This window comes from Tamandua tetradactyla, chromosome 16, assembly GCF_023851605.1.
Source record: "Tamandua tetradactyla isolate mTamTet1 chromosome 16, mTamTet1.pri, whole genome shotgun sequence".
Taxonomy (NCBI): Eukaryota; Metazoa; Chordata; class Mammalia; order Pilosa; family Myrmecophagidae; genus Tamandua; species Tamandua tetradactyla.
Genome location: NC_135342.1, coordinates 1,255,581 through 1,281,537, shown reverse-complemented (window position 1 = coordinate 1,281,537; position 25,957 = coordinate 1,255,581). Strand labels below are relative to the sequence as shown.

The 25,957-nt window shown below is 41.2% G+C and overlaps 2 protein-coding genes across 3 annotated transcripts in view; both read left to right on the top strand.

Annotated features, from left to right (window-relative positions):
• The window catches only part of LOC143658530 (zinc finger protein 671-like), a 526,356-nt gene that overhangs the window by 462,893 nt on the left and 37,506 nt on the right, over positions 1-25,957 (top strand). The window lies entirely within an intron of this gene.
• On the top strand, positions 6,460-24,611 carry LOC143658536 (zinc finger protein 805-like). 2 transcript variants are annotated; one of them, XM_077130569.1, is made up of 4 exons: positions 6,460-6,546; positions 7,526-7,652; positions 8,944-9,039; positions 13,695-24,611. In XM_077130569.1, the coding sequence occupies exons 2-4, from the start codon at positions 7,526-7,528 to the stop codon at positions 14,639-14,641; spliced, it is 1,170 nt and encodes a 389-aa protein (XP_076986684.1). In that variant the 5' UTR covers positions 6,460-6,546; the 3' UTR covers positions 14,642-24,611. The 2 variants fall into 2 exon arrangements, with proteins under 2 accessions (XP_076986684.1, XP_076986683.1); XM_077130568.1 differs by lacking the exon at positions 6,460-6,546 and adding an exon at positions 6,780-7,005.

Genomic DNA, 25,957 nt, shown 5'->3' with positions numbered 1-25,957 from the left:
AGTATCTGGAATAGGGCAGGCAACAGGGCTCAGTGGCAGAATTCATGCCAGAGACCTGTGTTCAATTCCTGGAGCCTGGCAATGCCAAAAAAAAAAAAAAAAACCCTAGAATAAATAGAAACCTTGGCACACTCCTTATAAGTTTTTCCAAATATAGGTCTCTTGGAATTAAGAACTGAGAAAAAATAAGAATAAGAAGATAAACAAAGGCAGAAAAAATAATGGCACAGAACAATGCAGCTCCATTATTAACTTGGATCCATAGAAAAGGAAAAAGCTCTGACTGAAAATATGTTCACTTAGAATACATGCTATAAAAACATTTCAAGAAGAGACAGAATTATTGGCAGATATAAATAAATTACTAGCTCTTGTAAATATTAGTACATTCTCTCAGAAAATGACAACTCAAGTGGCGAAAGATAAGTAGAAAATATACATAATATTAATATCATATTTGGAGGACACACACATCTTGGTCATGTACTTCTGTATATTCACAAAAATGTACATTTATTATGTCAAAAATGATTCTGCAATGAAGATTTCTTAATTTTCACAGTCGTCTGTTAGAGCAGCCTTTCTTGGACGTGGCATTCTACAAGAGAACCTGACTCTAAAGAGAATTATTTGTGTCAATATCATCTTAGTGTTCCAAAGGAATGTAAATAACTAGGACCAGTCTAATAAAAGACAAAGCATACCATTGCCTACAATTGATTTATTTGGACATCCTGTTTGATTCTCTGTTGGAATCCAGTTGATTGAGAGTACAGAGTGGAGTTCATGCAAGGAGTTAGATAAGTCAAATTTCTTGGCTGCTTTACTGCGTGCTCACAATTATCTTCAGAGTTTATGCTGAACACCACAAACTAACACAGCTGAAGCTAATTCTCCAGTGTGCACAGAAACTCCTTCTAGGTTGGGGCACATTGTGTTCGAGGAATCCTTTGATAAGAAGGCGCTGTAAGGCAAGATGGCCCAAGGTATATGCTCATCTCAGATTCATATAGTCAGAAACATGTAGGAGGGTTGAGGCAATCCTATGTGTCGTATTTGCCATATTTTGTGGCTTTGCAAGACTAAATAAAGTGGAATTATCATTTGCATTGGAGGAGATTTTCAGTTTTTGTTTTCTCTCGAGACCAGCGTTTCGAACATGAGCTGTGGTTTCCAAACACTGGGTGAATTAGAATTGCCTGGAAACCTGGTAAATGCATAGACACCCATCTCTTCCTTATTTCAGTGAGTCTGAGCTTGCGCATCCTTTATTAGCTCCTGGTGATGCTGATGCACAGAAAAAAATCAAGAGCCACTGCCCTAGAATATTCAGTTTGTGAAATATAAGCCTGTGCCTGTGTACTCTGTTTACTTCCTCAGAATATTGCAATCACAGATATACTTTATAACATAATAGTGGACATAATACAGATTAAAATGGCATAAGTCATAAGATACAATACAGTATTAATACAGCATAAACACAATACAAGAAAATATGATGTATATAGTATAAATAGGCACTAGCCCTGTAACTGACATAAGGCATCCAAGAAAGACCCCTCTCCATCCCCCAGTTGAGATTTTTTAAAAACTTTTTATTGTGAAATACTTTCAAACTTAGATTTTGTAACTTAGGGCAGTTACAAAAATGGTACAAACCCCACACAGCAAATTCCAATATACCCCTATTCCCTAAGCTACCCAGATGCACCAATATTAATGTTTTGCGCTATTTGCCATATCATTCTATCTATCAATACAAAAGAACCTATTAAGAGCATGAAAAGACAGGGTATACAGGGAGAAAATGCTTGCAAACCATGTATCTAACAAAATATATATATATAAATTATGTAAGTGTGATGGTTAGGTTCTGGTGTCAGCTTGGCCAAGTGATGATGCCCAATTTGTCTGGCCTGACCATTGCTGCAAGGATATTTCATGGCTAGTTGATAAAGCGGAAGGCTGGTGTATTAAATCATCAGTCAGTTGTTTGCATCTGGGGCTGATTACATCTGCGAACAACTAAGGCGTGTTTCCCACAATGAGATAATTCAGTCAGTTGAAGACTTTTAAGGAAGAAGAAAAACTCTTTTCACTGCTTCTTCAGCCAGCAAGACTGTCCTGTGGAGTTCATCCAGACCCTTCATCAGACCTGCCAGCTTCACAGCCTGCCCTACAGATTTTAGACTCTTTCATCCCCACGGTTGGTGAGACACCTTTACAAATCTCATATTCTCATATCTCTTCTGTTGGTTCTGTTTCTCTAGAAAACTATGTCTCTTAAAACCCAGCAGTAAAAAAGAAATAGTCTAATTGCAAAATGGGCAATAGACATGAAGAGACATTTCAATGAAGAGAGTATAGGGTGGAAAACAACTACTTGAAAAGATGTGCAAACATCAAGCAATTAGAAAAATGCAAATTCAGACCAATCTATTTGAACAGCTAACATGAAAATAGTGACCATATCAGGTACTAAGGAGAATGTGAAAAAACTAGATGTTTCATATATTTGTGATGGGAATATGAAATGGTACAGCCATTCTGGAAAACATTACTTTTTTAAAAAGCTTTTCATAATTGTGTGTATGTTTATACCTAAACAATATATTATTTAGTTTTGTGGATTTTTTCAAACTTTATACAAGTCTCATAGTTTAAGTAGCCTTCTGGGATTTGATTTTTTATTTGGTAAAATTATGTTGCTAAAATTTTTGATGCATGCAGCTATAGCTCATTTTTTCTGTCCTAGAGTATTCCAACACTGTTCACCCATATTCCTAACTGTTTATTTACTTCTAGTTTTTTACTCTCATGAACAGTGCTCTCTCGAAAACTCATAAACACGTGTCCTTGGACAAATGTTCAGCGGTTTCTTATGGTCATTTTCCTAGGGCTGTGATCATTAGAGTATAAGGTGCATGAAAGGTCATCTTACAAGATAATGTCCAAGTTTTTCTAAATGGTCATTCCAATTAACATTTCTATCAGCAACATATGAGGGATCCCACTGATACGCATCCTCTCCAATCTTTAATATTTTCAGGGTCCTTAATTTTTGTCAATCAAATGGGTCCAAAAGTGTATTTCATTGTTGTCCTGATTTGCATTTCCTTCATTAGTTCAAAAGCTGAGCTCTCTTCATTCAGTTATTGGCCATATGTGTGTCTTATGAAACATTTTTAATTTTGATAAAGTCTAATTTATTGATTTGTTTTTTCTTTTATGGATTGTGTTTTTTATGTCATGTCTAATAACTCTTCACCAAGTCCTGGTGTCTGGAGATTTTCTTAAAATATTCTTATTGAGTTACATTTTACACTTAAATTTATGACCCACTTTGAGTTAATACATGTATTATGGTGTGAAGTTTAGTTTGTATTTCTTGTACTGTTGTTGGCCTATGGATGTTCCATTGTTTAGACGCCATTCATTGAAAATATTATGCTGCCTCCATTGAATTGGCTTTGGCCCTTGTAAAATAGCAGTTGTGTGTATTTGTGGGGATGGTGAGGGCCACGGGCTTTTGTGAGGAGAAAGCAATAGCAAAAGGGTGATCCTAGTGGTGACAGGGGGACCTGAGAAGTAGTACAAGAGTTCCATACCTTGACAGTGGTCACACAATATACAAGCGTTAAAAAGAGGTAGAATTATGCCCACAAATTGTACCCATGTCAAATGCTGGCTATAATATAGTACTAAAATCATGTAAGATGTAACTATTGAGGGAAACTGGGTAAAGGGTACATTGGACCTCTCTGTCCTACTTTTGCAGCTTCCTGTGAATGTATAATTATTTTCAAATAAAAAGTCTTCTAGAAAGTAATGAATTGACAATTTACATACACTGGACAGTTTCAGATGAAGTGGACAAATACCAATAGTGAAACAAGAAGAAATAGAAACTCTGAGTATTTCTATATCTACCAAACAAACCATTTGCCCAGTTTGCTGCTAATTTTACTGAGTGCTGCCATACAATTTTCAGCACCTTTCGTTGTCTTACCTTCTGCTTATGTGGTCCTGTGTTTGTGAGCCATTTTCTCCCAAAGTTTGATCATAGTTTTCATTCATTCTGATGAATTTCGTTGTGAATGTTCTTAGGTAATTTTTTTTTCCTTTTCTCTTTTCATTTTCTTGTAGTTACTCTGTGTGGATTTCATCCTGCTCCTTTTTAATAATTTATCTTTAAATTGGTGAGTGCTTGAAACAGCTTCTTGGCAGCAACACTTATTTTTCCTACCAGAAAAAAAATGAAGTGTCTGGCACCATGAACCTGAGCTCTCCAATATGGTAGCCACTCGTCAGCATTCTGGCTTTAAGGTAGAAGGGACTGGCAGAAGAAGCAGGTTTTGGAGAGCTTCCACTTGTCACACACTATCTGCCCAGTTGTCAGGCCACCCAGATTTTATTCCTACCCCACCCCCAAACATACACAATGTTGAAACCCAGATGGGGGCCCCAGGCACATCAAAACTGGACCCTCATGTCCTTCTTTACTTTTTTCCCCAAGTGCCTCCATCCCTTGAAGTCGCTTTAGATCTACCACTTCCTACTCACTGCCCACTGTGACTCATCACAGGGTCATTTTTCCCATTCAAGCTCCAGCCTACATCTCCGCCAGCCCTGCCTGCTACCTTCCCCAGTCCCTGCTGCATCCCGGGGGCTGCAGATTCCAAGAGGCCCAGGGCACGGCAATGAAGCCTCAGTTTGGAACGCCTAGTAGAAGGGCTGCTTAGAATCACTTGTTTGGGAGCCCCTCCATCTGGTTCTGACTTTGACAATGCCTTTCTCAAAGTATCAGACACATTTTGCTTAATTTGGACATTTTCACGACCTTAGAATTGCAAATTATAAAGTAATAAATCCTCACTGTAAAATCCAACCCATTTCTGGTATATTGCATTTCATCAATGGGATGAATGGGAGTAGTATAGCCCAGTCCCCAACCTATAAAACTTCTGGAGAAGACACTTAGGGAGGGACAGTAAAACTTCCAGGAAAATCTTAGAGAAAAAATTTCAGATGAGTAAACTAAACCCCTGATTTGAGACTGATGGGTACTTTAAGTTTACCTGGCATCAGAGTTAATGACTTCTAACTTATCACTGGCAATAATTTTTGGCTCTATTCTCATCAGAGACCCAAAACACTGCCTAACGCCTGATCCTCTTCATTTTTGTATTCCTCTTCATCCAAGAAAATGCATTTTGCAGAGAAATGTGCAAGTGTCATACTGTCTTGCAACATGACTACTTCTTTTGTACCTCAGTCTAGTATAAGGAGAATTACATTAAGAATTGATAAATTTCTGTCACCCTACAGCTGCTACGTCGTTAGAGTCATGCTTCTCTCACATGTGTTACTTTGCTATGTGTCTAAATGGTCTCCAAGCTCATAACATTAACACTCTACAGCCCATTCTCAAAACAGGGGTCATGAGCATATTGTCACTTTCTGTCTTGTTCAAAGCCCTATGTTGGCTCCTGAATGTACTCAGTGTAAAATGAAAAGTCTGTACGGTGACCTTCCCTGCCTCACATGGCCTAGTTCCTGTGACAGCTCTAACTTTCTCTCCTCCTCCCTGGTTCCCCTGGGAACAGGACAGGCAGTTTAGTCCTTAGGAGAGAAAACCCCACATAGCTCACCCCTCATCTCCCTCAAGCATCTGTTCAAACACCTTTCATGTAGGAGGCCTTCCCTTCTTCCCTGGGCAATTTTACTTCCAGCCATCCCCCCTACATACACATCGCATTCTCTCCTTCTTTCCAATGCATGTATTACATTTTAACATACTATAGAATTTCTTCTTTCCTATCTTTCTTCCTTGAATATGGCATCATCCCTGAGGGTGGGGCCTTTCCCATATTTGTATCCATGTCTCAAAATGCCTGAAACTCAGAAGGTTTTCACTGAGCCATGAGTAAACATGACACTACTTTGTTGGGTTTTACCATTCTGCAAACTCTCTAAATATCCCTTTACCTATTTGCGCAAGTGGTCAGCGCTTTCAAGAAAGAAAAATAATCATATTTTGAAAACAGCGCCCTTATTGTGGCCAAACTTCCATCAAACCCACGCACCACTCAGCTTTGTTCTTTCACTTCCCCAATTTCATGGCGATCTTAACTTTTTCCGTCTCACACTGATATGTTTCCTCAGAACGATTTCTATCACTATCTTTGAATAATTGCATGATTGTTATTAATAACTTCAAGTAAAACATAAGAAATGGACTCAAATCTCAGTCTGCATGTAATGCAAGGACAAGATAATGGTTCCTGGCCCACAGCTGGAATGGACCCACCTGTCCCTGAGTGACAGTATTAACTGGCGTGTCCAGCCTGGCATCCCAGGCCGCGTGTGCGCACATGCCTCGGCTAGCAGGGCAGCCAGCGCCGCCCGGGAGGCTGGACACTGCCCCTTTAAGGAGAGGCGAGGCCCCACCCCCGGCCTGTTTCCACGTTCCGTGGCGGTTACGCTAATAACTAAGTCTTCAAAAAGAGAAACAACGCCCCTGAAAAGCACAGAAAATATTAGGTATGGCATATATGCATAATATATCTATAAAATGCTATCACAATTTTTCCTAAAAAAGTAATAATAACAAGGAAGGCCCTTTAAATGGCCGGATGCAGACCCGAACCGCATTACCCAGAAGGCTGTGCACCACGGGTCTCCGCACGTCCCGCCTCAGGCAGAGGACAGGCCAATGACAGGCCAGGGAACGGGCGTGAGGGCGGGACTTCTGGCTCCTCTTCCTGGTGGCCCTGCTGTCTCGTGGGGAGTGATCAGGGTCGCATCGGACTGGTGCGCTACACCGGGTCGTCTCGCCGAGCGGCTCTGCGGCTCCCACGGAGAATGGCAGTGGGCAGCGTTGGAGCCACTTCCGCGCCTCCATTAGGACCTGGATGAGGGTTCCGCCGAGCCCTCGGCATCCCCCGGGCGCCGCCTCTCCCGGGCCCGTGTCGGTCACATTGTCTGATGGACCCGGCGCGGGTGAGTGGAGGGTGCCCCAAGCCCTCGCCCGGTCGGACCCCCTCTCCCGTGGCCCAGGCCCTCGATTCGGGGTGTGTTGTTGTCCCAGGATTATTTGCCTTCCCTATCCCCTGCCGTTGAGTCTGGGGGAGCTGCGAGGGAGGAGAGGGCAAGTTGTCCCTCCTGGTCTGGGATCCCGAATCCAGCCCAGCCGTTATGAGTGGAGACCCCCATTTCTGCAAACCAATGGATGCGGTGTGGAAGGCTAAAATATAACTTCTCAGAATTCTCTTAACTCCTCCCTTGAGTATTACCGACGTGCAAGGAGAAGTACAGACTGCAGAGTCCGAGACCTCACTGTGGCTTTTGGCCATGACCCTTTACGAGCTGTCAAACTCTGAACTCTGTCCTTGGCCTCCCTTTTTTTGATTCTAAAATGGGAATACCAACATCTTGCTTGTGGGAACTGGGGAGGGGATATGCATGATGTGTCCCCAGTATCCAGCATGTCCCAGGATACTGCCTCTGTTTCGCTTTCCAGATGTTGGTGACTTTTGAAGATGTGGCAGTGTTCTTCACCCAGGAGGAGTGGGGACTACTGGACCTGGCCCAGAGGACCCTGTACTGGGAGGTGATGCTGGAGACCTGCAGGCTCTTGTCCTCACTGGGTAAGCCTCTGCAGGCTGCCTTCCCTCCTCCCCACAGCTCTGCCCTGTTGTAGTCAAGAAACATAGTCCATCTCAAAACTACTCAAATACCAAAAGGGAAGGATTTATTGGAGGGACGTGGAGGTGTCTGGTACAAACCAAGGGTAGTATGTTCAGCTGGGCACTGTGAGGACCAGAAATTGAGAAATGAGAGAACCGTGGTTCACAGTCTCTTTATTTCTCCTTGTGGGTCTACTTGTTCCACTCTCTGCAGTTTGAACTTTCTTTCTCAAGAGTTGATGGCTGAAAAGAGCCACTCCAAAACTCACTCTTGGAGACCCCTAGATATTTTTCTCTATTTCTCTCTGTATGCTTTTATCATGTCACTTTTTGTCCACCTAACTGTCTCTACATGCATGCTGGAGGAGGAATCAACCTCCAGAGCCCACACTTCCCTCAACCTCTACCCAGGTCCCAGCACAGGCACTAATTCCTCCTTCCAGGAGACTAAATCTGACTTGTCCAGCTCGGTTGGGTCACATGTCCCCAGTTGATGCGTAGTTCTTCTAGAAGGTCAGAAAGACCACCAGGAGACGTCTTTATCAGTGCCAGGGGTCTGATGCCACACAACACAACACTAGGTAAAAGACTTCTTTCGCTCTTGGTGACTGCACAGTCATTATTTGTTTCCTGCTTCTTGGGCCACAATCCTCTACTGATTTGGGAATTGACTCTACATGGTATACATATGCATCAACAAATGGCACACTTGAACAATCTGAGAAAACCTTTTCATTCCTTCTCCTCTTTCAGCTTGTTCTTTATTGGAGGGAAAGAATTTCCATTTATTGCTGAGTCCCTGGTACCCCCGTAACTGTTGCTAATTACCCTTTTCACCAGATGGAGCTTGAGCTTTCTGGCACTTGATATCATGATTTTGATTTCACTGTTGTAATTTATGGTAACTTCTCTTTGTGTCTAGTGAAAGTGATTTATCAGAGCAAGGTGAGATTCCCTTTTTGAGTTACTATGTATTGATGGTCATCACTAACATTCCATGAGAACTTAGTTCTGTGTCCCATGGCTGCATCTGAACAGTTCTGGGGTTCTGTACCATGGAGCTCAAGAGGCATGGATGCTCTTAGTGATGTCAGATGGTGTCCCATTAGTTTTCCTGGGTAGTTTCAGTTTTCCTTTCCCCTTTGATGACAGCAGCCACATTCCTCTGTTAGTCCCCATCCTGAAGAACCAGATTGGATTTGATATGTTTCTTTGAAAAATACCTGTGTTTTGTTTCCATTTCCATTAACAGGGTATCCTGTTCCAAAAATAGAGCTGATATATCTACTGGAACATGGGCAGGAGATGAGGATGACTAAGAGAGGCCTCTTCCAAAGCATGTGTGCAGGTGAGTAGCCACATACTGGCCAGATAGGGGCCGTGGTAGCTGCCAATCCAAGTGGACAACTGGTTCTAGAATGTAATAGGAATCTTATTATGTCATCCCTTGTGGCCAGATTGGTCATGGAGCCTTTTCATATGTGGTATCTTTGTCCTCTCACTCCTTTCACCCTCTTCACTGGCCTCAGACTCTGAGCTCCAACTCCTTGGCCTTAAAAATCTGCCTTGCACCTCACCAGCCTTATGACCCTGGGATGGGGTATGCTATTGTTCATTGTCCTCTTGGTATAAGAAAGGCTAAATTTATGCTGCTACCACTGTAACAGATAACTCCAACGTATCTTGGGTCAACACATCAAAAAGTCTGGTAGGGATTGGTGAGGGAAGTCTATACCATAGTTATTCAGGGACCCATGTACCTTTCTTGGTCACAATATATGACCTTACAGTTTCCTTGGCATTCAGCTGGCATAGCCAAGTAAGTGAGGCAGGGTAGAAGTCACAGAGACTTGTATACCCATATCACTTCACTCACATTCTAGTGACATGAACTAGGCATTTTTTCACAGCATTATGCACACAGGTGGGAAATGTAGTTCAGCTCTGTGTTCAAGGAGAAGAGCATATGGGCTTAATGAACCACTATCTAGTCCTCCATCTACTCTTGAAAAATAGTAGGTTTTTCTTTATCTACTATAGAATGGGTTCTTTGAGGATGTCATTAAGAATACTAGAAACTGTTTATAACAGTACCTGACATGTAGTAATTGGCTCAATAAAAGTTAGCTATTAGGATATTCAGGTAATGATATTAATCATAATGAATAATTATATATTATTTTTTCTTCTGGACTTAAAGGAAAAATTGTCCTCATCTCCGAATTACTCTCTGCCAGTACTCTGCATCTCACCCTTCCCCACCTTCCCATCGATTCAGCCATTCTTCCCTTTGAGCATCAGAGATAATCACTACCATTTAAACATATCATAGTGACCTCTGGAATCTTCACCCACTAAAGGATGAGAACAGCATCACCCGTGTATTACCTCCATCTGTGCCCTTCTTACCCTTCCCGACTTTAGTATCTCCCTCACAGAGATAGCCACTTTCTTAAACTCTTGGTTTATTATTTTTTTACTTATATTGTTGGGAAGTTTATTACAAATTCAATTTCTTTGCTACATACAAGGCTACTCAGAGTTTCTATTTTTTCTAGTGTCATTTTTATTTGTCCACTGCACTTGAAATTGTCCAGTTCATGTAAACTGTCTACTTTTAACATTCTTTTTGAACCATTATAGAGTCATAGAAAGTTGCAAAGGTAGTAGAGGTCCCCTATCACCTTTAACCAGTTTCAATAAATGGTTCTATATCAACCATAATCATGGTACAATAGTAAAACCAGGAATCTGACATTGTTGCAAAATGAGGGTATAGTTTTATGTCATTTTATCACATGAATACATTTGTGTAATTGCCACTGCTATCAGGATACAGAATTATTCCAATACCACTTGCGCTCCCACTTTATAGTTACACCTAAATCTTTTCACCTACCACCCATATCCTCACAAATACACACAACTGATTTGCAAAGGACCAAATACAATTCAATAGCAGCAGAATATGTTTACATCAAATGATGCTGTAACAATTAAATTTCCATAGGTCTCCATAGCCAAGAAAATAAATGCATGAAATGAAGAAATGCAGCTTAAACACACATTATAATACAAAAATTCTCTCAAAATTTCAAGTTTAATTGTAAAAGCTTAAACAGTAAAACTTTTTGAAGAAAATATAAGAAATCTTTGGGAACTAGACCTTGATAATGAGTTCTTAGAGGTGATACCAGTAGCACAATCCAAAATAAAATATTGGACCTCATCAAAATAAAAGAAAAGGCTATGGCTCTCCAAAAGATGGCCTTAAGAGGATGAAATACAAAATACAATACTGTATAAAACAATACTTTGAAGAAATATCTTTAAATAATAGGTTTATAGAATAAATAACTCTCAAAACTCAACAGTAAAAATCACAGTCCCATTAGAAAATGGGCAAAGTGAAGTGGCATTTCAATAAAGAGCATATATGGATGGCAAATATGCACTTGAAAAGAGTTTCTACATCATAAGCCATTAGGAAAATGCAAATTAAGACTACTAAACACTTATTACAACAGCTGGAATAAGACCACTACACAGTTATTATAGCGACTGGAATAAAAAATTAAAATCTTGGCAGTACGAAGTACTGACAAGGGTGCAGTCAAACTGGATCTCTCTTGTATTTGTGATGGGAAATGTAAAGTAGTATAGCCATCCTGGAAAATAGCTCTTTACATTTGTTTTTCCATTCACGTAGGTATGTGTCTGCCTAAAATATATATGGTGTAGTTAATGTCTTTTTTATTTTTTTCTCTCTCTTTTTTTTCATGGGCAGGCACCGGGAATCGAACCCGGGTCCTCTGGCATGGCAGGCAAGCATTCTTGCCTGCTGAGCCACCGTGGCCCACCCATTATGTCTTTTTTAAACTTTACTGAATTTAAAGTAGTAAATTCAAAATAATTTAAACTACTTAAATTTAAAATAATTTAAGTAGTTATTCTTTGATTGTGTTTATTCAGTATTGTATTGATAAGGTTCTTGACGTGTGTAACTGTAGGTCATTCATTTTTTTCTGTTCTAAAATATCACATTGCATGAGTATCCAGCAGTGTATTCTGGATATTTACCAATGCTCCTATTGACAGTTAATGAATTTGTCCTCATGCAAGCAGTCATAGGTTGCTTTCAGTAGTGTTCCTACTGAATTATTAGATTATAAGGAATACAAATATAGGATTTTTTTGGGGGGGGGGGGGGTGGTGCATGGGCCAGGAATCAAACCTGGGTCTCCTACATGGCAGGTGAGCATTCTACCATTGAACCACCTGTGTGCACCTCCTGTTTTTGAAGTGGTTATTCCAGATTACATTTCCTCCAGCAACTTTAAAGAGATTCATTGGTACCCACCATCTCCAATATTTATATTTTCAGGCTCCCTATTTTTTGTATATTGAATGAGTACAAAAGTATCTCGTTGTAGTCTTGATTTGCATGTCCTTTATTAATAAGTAAGTTGAGCAGCTCTTCATATGTTTTTTAGCCACATGTGCATCTCCCTTGGAATGTCAGCTCATAATCTTTTGCCCTTGTTTCTATTTAGTTGTATGCTCTTCTCTTTTTGATCTGTCATAGTTCTTTATCTTTTATCAGTGTTTGAGTCTATTCTTCCAGCCTTACCCTATTATTTCAATTGTCTTTAAAATATCTTGTTGAAAAGAAATTCCTTTGTTTACTAATTTACTAGTTTCTTCTTTAATGTTAAGTGCCTTTATGCCTGATTAGGAAATCTTTCTATATTATCTAAAGATACTCATTTTAATTTTTGATAGAATATTTGACACTTAAGAATTAAATGATCTAGAGTTGATTTTATGCTGGATGTAAGATAAGGATATAGTTTTGTTTTTCCCCATGTGGGAAACCAATTTTTATAGCTCTGTTTGTTAAATAATCCCTTCTTTTCCCACTGATATGTTATGCCACCTCATGTGACAATGTCCTATATATGCATGAGTCCATTTCTAAGCTCTCTCTATTTTTCCATTGCTAGTGTCTTATCTCTGTGCCAATACCATACTGTCTTGATGTCTGTAATCTCATTCACTTAATATCTGGTCAGAAAGCTCCCCTCCCACCCCCTGCCTTATTCTTTGTCAGGGGTATTCTTGGATCTTTGTTCTTTTCTATAAATTCACAGTTCTTACTAATTTTCATGAAGAATTGCTGGGGAGACTTTATCTGGAATTGTACTGAATTTCAAGATAGATGTGGAGAGACTATTATTATAGAATTAATAACATTAAAGTGTTATAATTTTCTGCAGCTAGATTCTGTTTAGTTACTTGTTTCATCTGATTGTCATGAAAAGATGTATTATCAATCCAGATCCTGCTTACCTATGTCTTGTAATTTCTTTCTTGGGACTGGCAATGGCCATCCCTACTGCTATCCATGCCAGTATCCTAGTACTTGCTTCCTCTCTTTCCCTGCCTGCCTCTCCACCTTCTTTCCCATCCTCACATGCCTAGCAGCTTCCTGGCATCTGGGATTGTCTCAAGACTCTGCATCTTTGTACATTCTGTCTCCTTGGGCTGCAGTGCCCTCCCACTTCCTCAGTCTGGCACCTCCTACCTGTCCATTAGGATTCAGCTCACTGTAGACCTCCTCTGGGAAGTGTCCCTGACCTCTCTGTCTTTCCAGCTCTTTGTCTTTTCCCAGGGTAGGTGCCTCTCCACTGCGCTCTTGTAGCTCCAAGGGACAGGTCACTAGAGCACAGCAACCACTAACATTGTCATCATTGCTTCATCTGTCTTCCCCATTCTTGTCTGTGAAGAGGTTTCTCCACTTAAATTCTCTGTCTCCTGTTTCCCTTTAAAGATGTCAAGAGTCAAAAACAGAAAAGAACTTACAGGCCTGGGTCTCAGAGCTGTCAAAGCACAGTTGGCATGAAATGTACCACGTTCAACCTCATTGTGCTCTTGTAATGGTGATTTTGTTTCTTCTATTTTGATATCACTAATAAGCCCCTTTGGGTATTATATTCCCTTCAGGTAACAATACAAAAACTGTAACTGCAGAGCCTACTGCTGTTCAGCTGATCTTGCCTGAGGGAGGCTTGCTCCAGAAACGATGGGCTCAGGCAGCCTCAGGAGTTGCCAGGATGGCTCCTCTCAGAGAACAAAATGGGCTGTGGGAAAAGCAGGAAAAGCCTCTGAAGACAGGAATAGTGGCCCACAAGGAGGTCCACCCTGGGAAAATGAACCCTGAACGGGACATTTTGGGAACAGGTGATAGTTTGTGCTCAAGGGATTTACAGGACCGAGTTTGTCCAGGAGATGCTCTACATCAACAGGACACTCACGACCCAGGTAAAGATGCCTTGATTTGTGCAGGGAAGAAACTTTACAAATGCAAGACATGTGGGAAGGAGTTCAATAGGAATTGCTTTCTTGTTCAACATCAGTGGATTCACAAGGGAGTCAATCCCTACGAATGCATTGATTGTAGAAAAGCCTTTGGCGAGATGGAAGACTTCATTCAACACATGATGATTCATGCTGAGGAAGAGCCATTCAAGTGTATTAAGTGTGGGACTGCCTGTACCTGCAACTCTGAACTCATTCAACACCAGCGGCTTCACACGGGAAAGAAGCCATACGAATGCATCAGTTGTAGGAATACCTCCCATGTCCATTCTAGCTTTGCCCTGCGTAATAGGACTCACACGAGAAAAAAATCCTCTTTGTGCAAAGAATGTGGAAAATCCTTTCGCCACAGCTATTCCTTAAATCGACACATGAGGATTCACACTGGTGAGAAACTGTATGAGTGCAGTAAATGTGGAAAGGCCTTCACTGTACCCTCTGCTTTATCTGCTCATGAAAGGACCCACAGTGGTGAAAAACCCTTTGGGTGCAAAGAATGTGAGAAAGCCTTTTGTCACAAAGCTTCCTTAATTAAGCACATGGAAGACTCACACTGGAGAGAAGCCCAGTGAATGCAGTGAATGTGTCTAAGTGTGTCAAGGAGTGTTGGATTTTGTTAAATGCCTTTTCTGCATTAATTGAGATGGTCTGTGGTTTTTTCTCTTCATTCTGTTAATGTGGTGTATTACATTAATTGATTTCCTTAGGTTTCTTAGGCAGGGTATACCCTTGCATACCATGGGTATTTGATATGGTGCATAATTCTTTTAATATGTTGTTGGGTTTGGTTTGCTAGTATTTTGTTGAGGATTTTTGTATCTGTATTCATAAGAGATATTGGTCTGTAATTTTCTTTTCTTCTGGTATCTTTATCTGGCTTTGGTATGAGGTCTTACAGAATGAATTAGGGGGATTCCGTCCTTTAGTTTTTTTGAAGGGTTTCAACAGAATTGGAGTTAAGTCTTCTTGACGTGTTTATGAAAATTTTCGTCTGAAGCTATCTGGTTCTGGATTTTTCTTTATTGGGAGGTTTTTGGCTACTGATTCCATCTCTTTACTAATAATTTGCTTATTAAGATCTTCTATTTCTTCCTGAGTCAATGTAGGTAATTTATGTGGTTCTAGGAATTTGTCCATTTCATTTAGGTTATCTAATTTATTGGTATACAATTCTTCAAAGTATCCTCTTTTAGTAACTTTTATTTCAGCACAGTCAGTGGTAATATACCCCCCTTTCATTTCTGCTTTTGTTTTTTGTATCCTCTCTTTTTCTTTGTCAATCTAGCTAAAGGTTTGTCAATTTTATTGATGATGTCAAAGAACCAATTTTTAGTTTTGTTGATTTTTCTCTTTTCTTTTGTTCTGTCTCATTTTTTTCCACTCTAGTCCTTATTTCCTTCCCTCTGCTCACTTTGAATTTAGTTTGCTCTTCTTTTCCTAGTTCTTGGAGTTTTGAGATTAGGTCTCTGATTTGAAGTCTTCTTTTTTAATATAAGTATTTAGAGCTAAAAATTTTCCTCTTAACACTGCTTTGCTACATTCCATAGGTTTTAGTATGTTATATTTTCATTTTTAATTCACTTCAAGATCTTCCTAATTTCCCTTGTGATTTCCTTTTTATCACATTGGTTGTTTAAGAGTATATTGTTTAATTTCCATGTATTTGTGAATTTTCCATTTCTCCCTTTGTTATTGATTTCTAGCTTCATTCTGGTCAGAGAATATACATTGCATGTCTTCAATATTTTTTAATTTATTGAGATTTGTTTTGTGACCTAATATATTATCTGTCTTGGTGAATGATTCATGTGCACTCAACAAGAATGTGTATTCTGTTGTCATTGAGTGACGTGTTCAATATATATCTGTTAGATCTAATTGTTTTAGAGTGTTGTTCATGTCTTGCATTTCCTTATTGACTTCTGATTGGATGTTCCATCCATTATGAAAAGTGATATATTACAGTTTCCTACTATTAATGTAGAACCATCAATTTCTCCCTTTAAATCTGTCAGTATTTCCCTATATTTTGGGGCTCTGCTTTTAGGTGCATATATATTTATGGTTGTTACATCTCCTTATTGAACTGACCCTTTATCGGTATATAATGGACCATCTTTGTCCCTCATAACTATTGTTTACTCAAAGTCTGTTTCATCTGATATCAGTATTGCTACCCCAGCTCTCTTTTAATTATTACTTACTATACATTTTTTTCCATCCTTTCACTTTCCATGTACTTGTATCTTTGAATTTAAGGTGAGTTTCTTGCAGACAGTATATAGTTGGGTCATACTTTTTGTTCGTGGTGGTGGTGCGTTTTTTTTGTTTCGTTTTGTTTGTCTTTTTATTTCCCCTTGTCCTATGCTATGGTTATCAGAAATATTGTAATTAAGCAACAGGTGTAATTTTAACAGGTCTTTTTCTGTGTGCAGCCACAAGCAAAATGAGTTTATAATTGTGCAGTATACAGATATATATATATATAAATTCAACTGCTTTTTGTGTCTATTTGGTGCATTAAATGAAAAGGGACAGAAAAAGGAAAAGCAAAACAAAATCCCAGGAGAGAGAAGCAGCAGGCCTATGCACATAGTCTATAAGTTACTCGGTATAAATCAGGGTCACCAGGATAACAGCTTGTTCACTTGACACACAAACACTGCAGGGAGGGGCTATTGAGTGGGCAGAAGCCAAGCCTCTTGACCTTCCACCGCATTCTCTGCTCACTGCTGAGCAGGGCCTAGGAAAAGGGGAGGTGATAGAGGAAGCAAGGGGACCAAAGGCAATTCGCAAGTTCCCAAAATGTCCTCGAATTCAAAGGCTGGGTGTCCTTATGCAAGGGTGAACATCTCTGCTCTGCAAGTGCCAAGGCCTGGCCTGGGCTGGGTCACCCTCCCTGCCCCTCCCAATTGGGCCAGTGGCTGCAGGGGAGAGGACATGGAACTCGGGGAGGGCTCACCCACCACACCAAGTGCCAGGCCTGTCCCCATCAGAGGGGACACTCTTGGTCCTAAGCCTGTTCAAGGAGCAGAGCGGAAGGACTGTATGGGGGCTGGGTGTACTGTGAGTTCCTGGGGGACGAGACAAGTGATGGGCAGATATCACCTCTCCTTCCTAGTTCCCTGGGCCCTTGTTCGAACTCATGTGTTCTAGTTTGCTAGCTGTCAGAATGCAACACACTAGAGATGGATTGGCTTTTCAATAAAAGGGAATTTATTTTGTTAGTTTTTCAGAGGAAAGGCAGCTAACTTTCAACTAAGGTTTTTTCTTACGTAGGAAGGCACAGGATGGTCTCTGCTAGCCTTCTCTTCAGGCCTCTGGGTTCCAAAAACTTTCCCCGGGGTGATTTCTTTCTGCATCTCCAAAGGCCTGGGTTGAGCTGCAAGTGCTGAGATGAGGTATGCTGAGCTGCTTGGGCTGTGCTACCTTGTGCTCTCTCATTTAAGCACCAGCCAATTAAATCAAACATCATGCATTGCAGCAGGCATGCCTCCTAGCTGACTGCAGATGTAATCAGCAACAGATGAGGTTCACGTAGCATTAGCTCATGTCCACAGCAACAGAACTAGGTGCCTTCACCTGGCCAAGTTGACAACTGAATCTAACTACCACACATCATGTTTTCCTGACAGATCAGAGTGCCAGAAGGGCAGGAGATAGGGTAGGCTGGGTCGAGACAAGGTAATGGGGCTTCCTAAGTCATAGGTCTGGGAGCAGGCAGTCATAGGCTTCCACAGCCAACCCTGAGAACCCATCAAAAGCCATCTCCTTGGGGTAACCACAAAATGCCTGAGGTGGCCCTTTCCCCCGCGGCCTCGGGAAGCACGGGGCAGGATTTCTCTGCTGTAGTGCTCACCAGACCTCTTGGGCTAAGCTCTAGGTATTTTCAGATCAGCAGTTGTGCGAAAGTTTGCTCTTATTCATTTAAACATTGAAATATCATGTTCTGCCAAGTGTTTTCGAGATTTTCCTTCTAAATTGTCGTGAACTAGTTTCACTGTTCAATTTTTCTCCTTTAATATGTAATTATAGCCCTGGAGGAGGCAGTATCCTAGCGATTTACAATAATTAGGCAATACCTGTTTTAAAGATTGATACAGTATCTCAAAAATAAAAACACAAAAACGGAGAAAATGCACGTGCTCCATCAGAGTGTGGCTAGTTTACTGAGGAACAGTGTGAGAGTGGGGCCCTTGCAGAGAGCATGGAGTGATGGCAGGAGTGGCCTGAGACCGAACAGGGAGAGGTGTAGTGGGGAGTGAGGTGGACACAGGGAGCAGAAGCCTGCCCACGAGGGCGCAGGGGTGCTGCAGCTTCTGCCCTCCCTTGGCAGGAGCCTGGGAACTTGCTGGGTGGACTTCCACACTGGACTGTGGGGACAGCTAGCTTCCACACACCTAGGCCATTAGTCCTAGAATCTGGGGGATTAAACTCGAATCAGAAAACAATTTGGGGCAACAACAAAGGCTAAGAATTGAGGCACAGAGGTCTTCTCTAAGACCAGGCAACTGTGACCCACCCCCCTGACACACACACCAACAGCCCAGATAGCCTGAGAGCCTGTTTGGAATGCTACAGAAAAGGGGGATGGGGGTTTCCAGTTAGAGGAGTGGGAACTGGTTCTGTCTGCCATCTCCACTTAGGCTAAATGAAATCCAGCTGGACCTACCTGGTGGAGTCAGTCCAGATCCTTTTGCTCTTTCATGGGTTTAAGCTGCTTATTGAAAGTTAGTTAAAATTCAGAGGTACTGTCAGTTAAGGAAACTCCTTTTCCCATCAAGAATGGCAGTTTGTTTCTGGTTCAAATCCTTCTTTCATGATGTCACAGCTGTGACAAACTAAGCAGAGGAGCAGGCCACCTTTTGGGGCTGCTCGCCTGGAACAGTGCCACTGAACAGAAGGGGCCTGCCATGGCAATGGCCTGGAGCACGCAGGCCAGGGACCTTGGGGTCAGGAGCAAGGTGCTGGCCACGGTCAGCAGCACTCCTGGCAGTCATGGCTCTGGGCCAGCAGGGAGTTGACAGGGCTGCATTTCCACCATGGAGAGGGCCGAGGGCCCTTGGCTGGTCTGGCATGGAGGGGCCAGGTAACATGGTATTTCAACAAGTCCCCTGTGCCTTTGATGCTGGAATATGGCAGCAGCAGAAGGCAGCTGTACTGATGCCTGGCTGTAGCCAAGTCTCCCTGGATCACCACAACTTCAAGTCTGGCAACCCCACTGATGCTGTGGGTCATGCTTTTTAATTCATTCTGCCAATTGCTGACTTTTGACTGGAGAGTTTAACAACTTGCATTTAAAGTCACTACGGATAATACAGATCTTTCTTCTGCCATTTTTGCTATTTAGCTTTTGTAAATTTTATACCTTTTTTGTCCTTCAGTTTTTCCATTAACACCTGCTTTTACATTTATTTGATTTTTTGTGTTGTACCGTATGAATGCTTTCTCTTTTCTATCTGGATACATTTTTCATGTATTTTCCTGTGGCTACCAAAGGGTTAAAACTTAGCCTCCTCCATATATAACACTCATTTTGGTTTGATACCCTAATTAACAATAGGTATACACATAGACTTTTCCAATACCTCTCTGTCCCTCCACCTTTTCTTGTATTTCTAACCATTTAGATCTTTGTACATTGTATGACCAAGACCATAGATTTATTATTACTTTTCATGCATTTGCATTTTAGTACCTGTAAGGAAGTAAGAAGTGGAGTTACATACCAAACAATACACCACAATAATACTGGCATTTATAAACACCCAAATGGTTACCTTTACCAGAGGTCTTTATTTCTTTATGCCACTTTGAACCAGTGCCTTGTGTCCTTTTCTTTCCATCTGAAGAACTCCCTTTAGCATAGCTGTAGGGCCAGTCTAATAGGGATGGATTACCTCAGCTTTTGTTATCTGAGAATGTCTTAATCTCTCCCTCATTTTTGAAAGAAATTCTCACCTGATACACAGTTCTTGGTCAGCAGTTATTTTCTTTCAGTACGTTTAAGTATTTCTACCCACTGGTTTCTTGCCTCCATGGATTCTGATGAGAAATTGGCATTGAGTCTAATTGAGACTCACTTGTACATAACGTGTTACTTTTCTCTTGCAGTTTTCAGAATTTTCTCCTTGTCCAAAATGTTCAGTAGTGTAATCAATACATGATGAGGTGTATTTTTCTTCATGTTTATCCTGTTTGGTGTTCTCTGGACTTCCTGGATGTGAATGTTCAAGTCTTTTGCTAAGTTTTGGAAAGTTCTCCTGTCAGTATTTCTTTGAATATTCCTCCTGCCTCTTTCTCCCTTTTTTCTTCTGTGACTCTGATAATGTGTATGTTGGTATATTTGATGAGTTTTCAGAGCCCTTAGGTTATTTTTTCTTTCTGCTCCTCAGACTGACTGACTTCCATTGTCTTTTGGTTTGCTCATTATTTCTTCTGCCAGCTCCAATCTGCTCTTGAAATTCTCCTGCAGATTTTTCTTTTTAGTTATTGTGGTCTTCAACTCCAGTAGTTCTGTTGGTTCCTTTTTAAAATTTCTATCTCTTTACTAAGATTCTCATATTCTTCATTCATTGTTTTCCTAATATCCTTTTGTTCTTTCTCTATCTTTTCCTTCATCTCCTTGAGCATTTTTAAGCTTATTTCTTAAAAGTCATCGTTTGGATGGGCCATCATTTCCTGTTTCTTTGTCTTGTACTCTGTTTCACAATGTCTATTTTAAATAAACTCTGGAGTTTATTCCCTGAGACATCTGTTTCTTGATTTTATACCCACCCAGCTGGTGATAAGACAGAGATTTTCTTGAGGTTCAGACATCCTATCAGGAAGGTCTGCCCAAAGCAAATGCAGTGTGCAGGATCCTCTCTTTTCTGAGCCTGTGCCATGTTGTAGGCTTGTGCTTGTTAGTTGTTTTGAAATTCCCGTCTACAGAAATTTTTGAATGCCCCACTTCCCAGGCTGTGACCTCATTGTTCCAGGTGTTTAAAGCAGGCACACCTTTGCCCCAGACTGTCCACTTCTGTGGGTTCTCACACTCCTGTTCTTGTCTCAAGCTGCTTTTGCCTAAAGGGCAAATTTTGGGAGTGGGGTTTCACAATGGAGAGGAATTTCCCAAGTCAGTCTTTCCCAGCTAAAACAGGGCCAGGGACCCACAAAGGGGGTGCTGCCCAGCTGCATCATGCCCTGGAGAGGGGATCAGGAAGGATACCAGGAGGTTCTCCGAGTGCTCTCCAAAATGAGCCTTCTTGATGTGCTCAGCAAGTACAGCCCTGAGGAGGCATAGTGTCTCTAAGTCTTCTCCTCCACCACTTTTGTTGTAACAGTGACCACTCAGTGCTGGGCTGGGCCCCCAGCAATCCAAAGTCACCAACAATCAGAGATCAGGATCAGCCCTGCCTACCCTTTGTCTTGGGGAGAGGATTTTTATGTTCTTTTCTGTCCTCTCCCAGGAACCAGAGCTCAGGGCAGCTTGCTTTAAGAGTGGGTGATGGGTGTCATAACTGACACACAGAGCAATTTACCGGTCCTTACCTTAATATACCAGCTTCTTCCTCCTGCCTTTCCCTGGGTACTGTACACTTTTCTGCTGGACCCCATAGTTTCAAAATTGTTTCAGACAGTTCCTGCCTATTTAGTAGTTCTGGCAGAAGGACCGACTCCTAGAGCTCCTACTCTGCCATCTTCCCACCTCAAAACAGTCTAACTTTTAAGACAGCATGTTTACCTTTCTATTATTTGGAGAAAGTTGGCTCTTGAAGACAATACTCTTATCCTTCCTCCTGAGGACCATTGGGCTGTGGCTGTACCTGAAACTGGGCCCTGGGTCTGGAGCTTCAGAGGCCCACATCTCCCAAACATAGCTTGGTTCTCAACAGAAGGATACTTCTGTTATTCCTGGGAGCTTTTTAGAACACTCCATGCAGAGACCTGGGAACCCACTGTTCCAAAGTGGGAGTGATGGGCAGGTAGGCAGATGATTCATTCCCTAGAATTTTTGCTTCATTGTCCAGTTCTCTTTATCCAGCCTTATCTTCTGTGTTCAGTCAGAGAGGCCTGCAATGGGCTGGCTGCTGTGATGGGCAAGAGTCACAGAGACCCCTTCCTTCATCCACCCTGCCACATACTGTGCTCTACGTACACGTGGGTAGTGGAGACAGGTGAGGGATGTGGGTCCTGTCTTTGAGTCAAGATGGAGCAATCCAGTCTGAGAAACACATAAATACAAAATTAGAGTTTTAGCAGATCTGTTCTGATGGTTACCTGTGAGTGTCTCTGCAGGATGTACAGAAGAGCAGGGTGGAAATGTACAGTTGGATGGACAGATTGGCCCTGGGAAGAGGGACCATGTAGTTAGAGTTTGGACTAGGGGAGATTGGGATTTTGGCTTATTTAGCAGTGCCCCAACAACTACAGGTGACCTTATGTCACTTCTTTCTTGTTCCCTGCAAAACCAGCAGGATGATGGCCATTGAACTCTAACGGTGATACAGAGCGGTTAAAGTAGAAGTGCAGAGCAGGCATGGATGGAGAAGCCCCACACAGGTCCATGTGGGGGGGGGGGCATTCCCAGCACAGTGACAGCATGTGGCTGCCCTAAAGCCACTTGGCCTGTTGTAGGACCCAGGGGAGAACCCATGTGGGGGCAGGAAAGAAGATAGAATGGGCCAGACAAGTACATAGTACTCTGCCTGGAAATTTGGATTTTGTTTGGGTCATGTTTCCATGAAATGTCTCACTTCTGGCCTCAAAAAGTCTTATTTTACACTTCTTTCTTGAAAAAAAATTAATTTTGTATAAAAATAAAGGTTTGTGGTGATTCTTCACTGCTGTCATCCTAATTGCCAAATGTCATTGTAAAAGTTGCCCTTCAAGGTAGAACTCAGATAACTGAAAAGAATTTTATGTACCTCAGTATATGGAATAAGAACTACTACCTGGAAAACCAGGGCTGCTCCCTGTGAAGGACACAGCCACTGACTTGGGATGACTGCAGGGGGAGATGGGAAGTTGGCGTTTGGACATGACGTTTCTGAGATATAACAGGCAGGGGCTGTCACATGAGCAGCTGAACCCACATGCCTAGAACATGGACAGGGCTGGGCTGGAGATATCCAAGGGGTCGGGGGCTTGGTGCCTGGAGCAGTGCCTGACCTGGGGCTCAGGTTTAGGAAGGAACATTTTCAGACTGTTAGTACCTGTGGGATGCTGGGGTGAGCATCACTAGGATGTCCCTTCTCGAGGAAAGGGACCAGGACTCAGGGAGTGCCAAGGGAGGGGAGAGCTACACTGGGTAAGGAGACAGGGCTGGGGATGGAAAACTAAATGTGGGCTGCCACCCTGCACCCAGATGTGGCAGAGTAGGGGCCATAGATATGTGTGTGTGTGTGTGTGTGTGTGTTTGTGTGAGTATGTGTATGACAGGGGAAAGAGTTGGTCTTACAGAAATGGAAATAAGATGGCAATGAGACTGTGACTGGTACTTGCCACACCTTTATATGCCCACTAGGCTTTTGTGGTTAACCTCAGCGCTTTGGGTGGGTTTTGTGAGGCACCAGGTGAGCTCAGGGGCCAGTGTGGTCAGCTGGAAGAGGCACAGCCTGGGGTGGTGGGCAAGCTGGGCTGGGCCTTGAATGCACATTAGGTGGAGAGGGGAAGGTTGTGAGTGGAGAAGAGACATGTCAAATGAAAGATAAATTTTAAGAATTTAGAAAAGAAACTATTGAAGGGAGACAATCTGCAAATTGGGAAATGCTCTATGCTAAGACAAAACACTAGTAAAGAGGCTGCTTATATAGTAAATACAATGCACAAGGAAAATATGAGTGGTAAAGCCAAAACAATAAGAAACGCAGGCCTTTTATGGGGCTGGAATACTAACTAACAAAACTTACACACTCCCAGCAAGAGTCCTGGGACTGGGGAGATCCAGACCCAGGTTCAAAACATGTCTGAGCATCATAGCAGTTGCCCAAGGTCAGAGAGTCTCGGGCAGCTTGCTCACAGATCACTTGCCTTAGCAACGTGTAGGCGATAATCAGCATGTAAGGGTAAGTGGGCCTTTGCTTTAGACATACAGACAAGCTGTCTCCAGTCCCTTGCCAATTGTTTTAACACACAATATGAGCTACCTAGAAATGGAAGAGGGTCGAGGGTATCTGAAATCCATTTAAGTTCTGGGTGTCTGTGTTTACAGCAAGAAACGTGTGGGGAAAAAATCTAAAATTTCTCCTGGAGGAATTTGGTCCAAGATAAAATTTGGGGATGTTAATGTATGTTGTACTTGGAAATAATATAAAGTCATTTTCAATGTTTGGGCTATTTTCAATAAATTATTATTTTTCTGTGTACTGCCTATTTGTATATCTTGTTTGCAAAGATATATATTTTGTTATAGGCTCGGTTTTCTGATCCATTGACCCAATTGTTGATTTCAGCATCAGCAAAATTATGTTAATACACTTCATATTTGTCAGGGGAAATTCTATTGATTGCCTGTTTTAAATTTTATTCATTTTTATTAAAATTCTGATATTTTAATTAGTTGAGAACTTTTGGAAAGATTACCATTTGATTGGTATACTAAATAAGATATTCTTATTATTTCTAATAAATTTTATTATTTCTGATATTAGAGTTTCTAATTTGGTCCAGAGGACCTCTGTTCTGATCTTAATATATCAAAATCAGTTCTTAATTTTGCTTTAATATCCTTTACCATTACATAATTTTAGTGTTTCCTAAAATTGCAATTACCTTTACATGATATAATTTTCTTTGAAGTTTCAAAGAGAATGTTTCCCAAAAACAATGTTGATTTCTCATTCTATATCTATTAGGTATACAAATCCTAAACTATTTTATTAATCCAACAACATTTTATGTGATTGTACTGTTTCTCAAGTAAATGACCAGTTCAGGTTTGAGTGTGAAAATGTAATCTCTTCATTTACAATAATTACATCTCATAGTTATTATTCCTTCCCACGGCCCCTGCTGGAATGGGAAATTCACATGCAGGGTGCTGGCAGCCGGCGTGGTGTGTTGATCTTAGCATCCTGGGGAATAGTCCCATATCTCACCGTACAATCCTGAGCATTCAGTGCATTTCTAAAGAAGCAATAATCTTCATAGGAAGACCTGCTCTAAAAATGCTGAATTTAAAATGTATTAATTTCCTTTGGTTTCTTGCATTTTTATCCAGGATATCACAACTGCTTTTATCTGATGTAATGCAAGTGGCCATCCACAGGTCTTTTCATAATAGGACAGTTTTTTGAGCTTCAGAGAACTTCCTTAAAGTAAATTTTCCATATTAAAATATTGGGAGATTTATTGTAATAACCTATTTTTTTTTTGTTATTTTGAAAAATATGGTTTTCTGACAGTACATTTCACTAACTGGCTGAGCTTAGAAGCCCCTATAAATTAGACAAGTTTTACCTTCTCCAGTTTACAAACTGGAGAATTATTTATTTGCCTGTTTATTTGATCTTTCTGGGCAGAATTCATTTGAATTCTTGACAACCGTTGAAAGTGGGAAAACGCTGAAATATTTTAAGAACAAAGGACTTTTACAATCAAAGACAAGCAATAAAAAATACTGTGTTAGAATGAAACCAAATCATCACATCCATGGGAACTCACAAAATTTTTAATTATTGGAAATGTTTATGACAGCTGCTCTAACCGCTATATAAAGGACAAATATCCAATATATGCAGAAAAGAAAACAGTAATAAAAACCCAGGCTTGGCTCCTGTTAAAGAGGGTTCCATAGAGCATGATCTGCACTTATCAGAGAAATGTTTGCAGTCATGTTCTTTCACATGTTCTCTGTTCTAGTCTGCTAACTGCCAGAATGCAATATACTAGAAACGGAATGGCTT

What these genes read in the sequence shown, in the direction of transcription:
- LOC143658536 (XM_077130568.1), top strand. An exon ending in CAGGCTCTTGTCCTCACTGG is followed by an intron (nt 7,653 to 8,943) that starts GTAAGCCTCTGC and finishes TTCCATTAACAG; the next exon opens with GGTATCCTGTTCCAAAAATA. An exon ending in CTTCCAAAGCATGTGTGCAG is followed by an intron (nt 9,040 to 13,694) that starts GTGAGTAGCCAC and finishes TATTCCCTTCAG; the next exon opens with GTAACAATACAAAAACTGTA.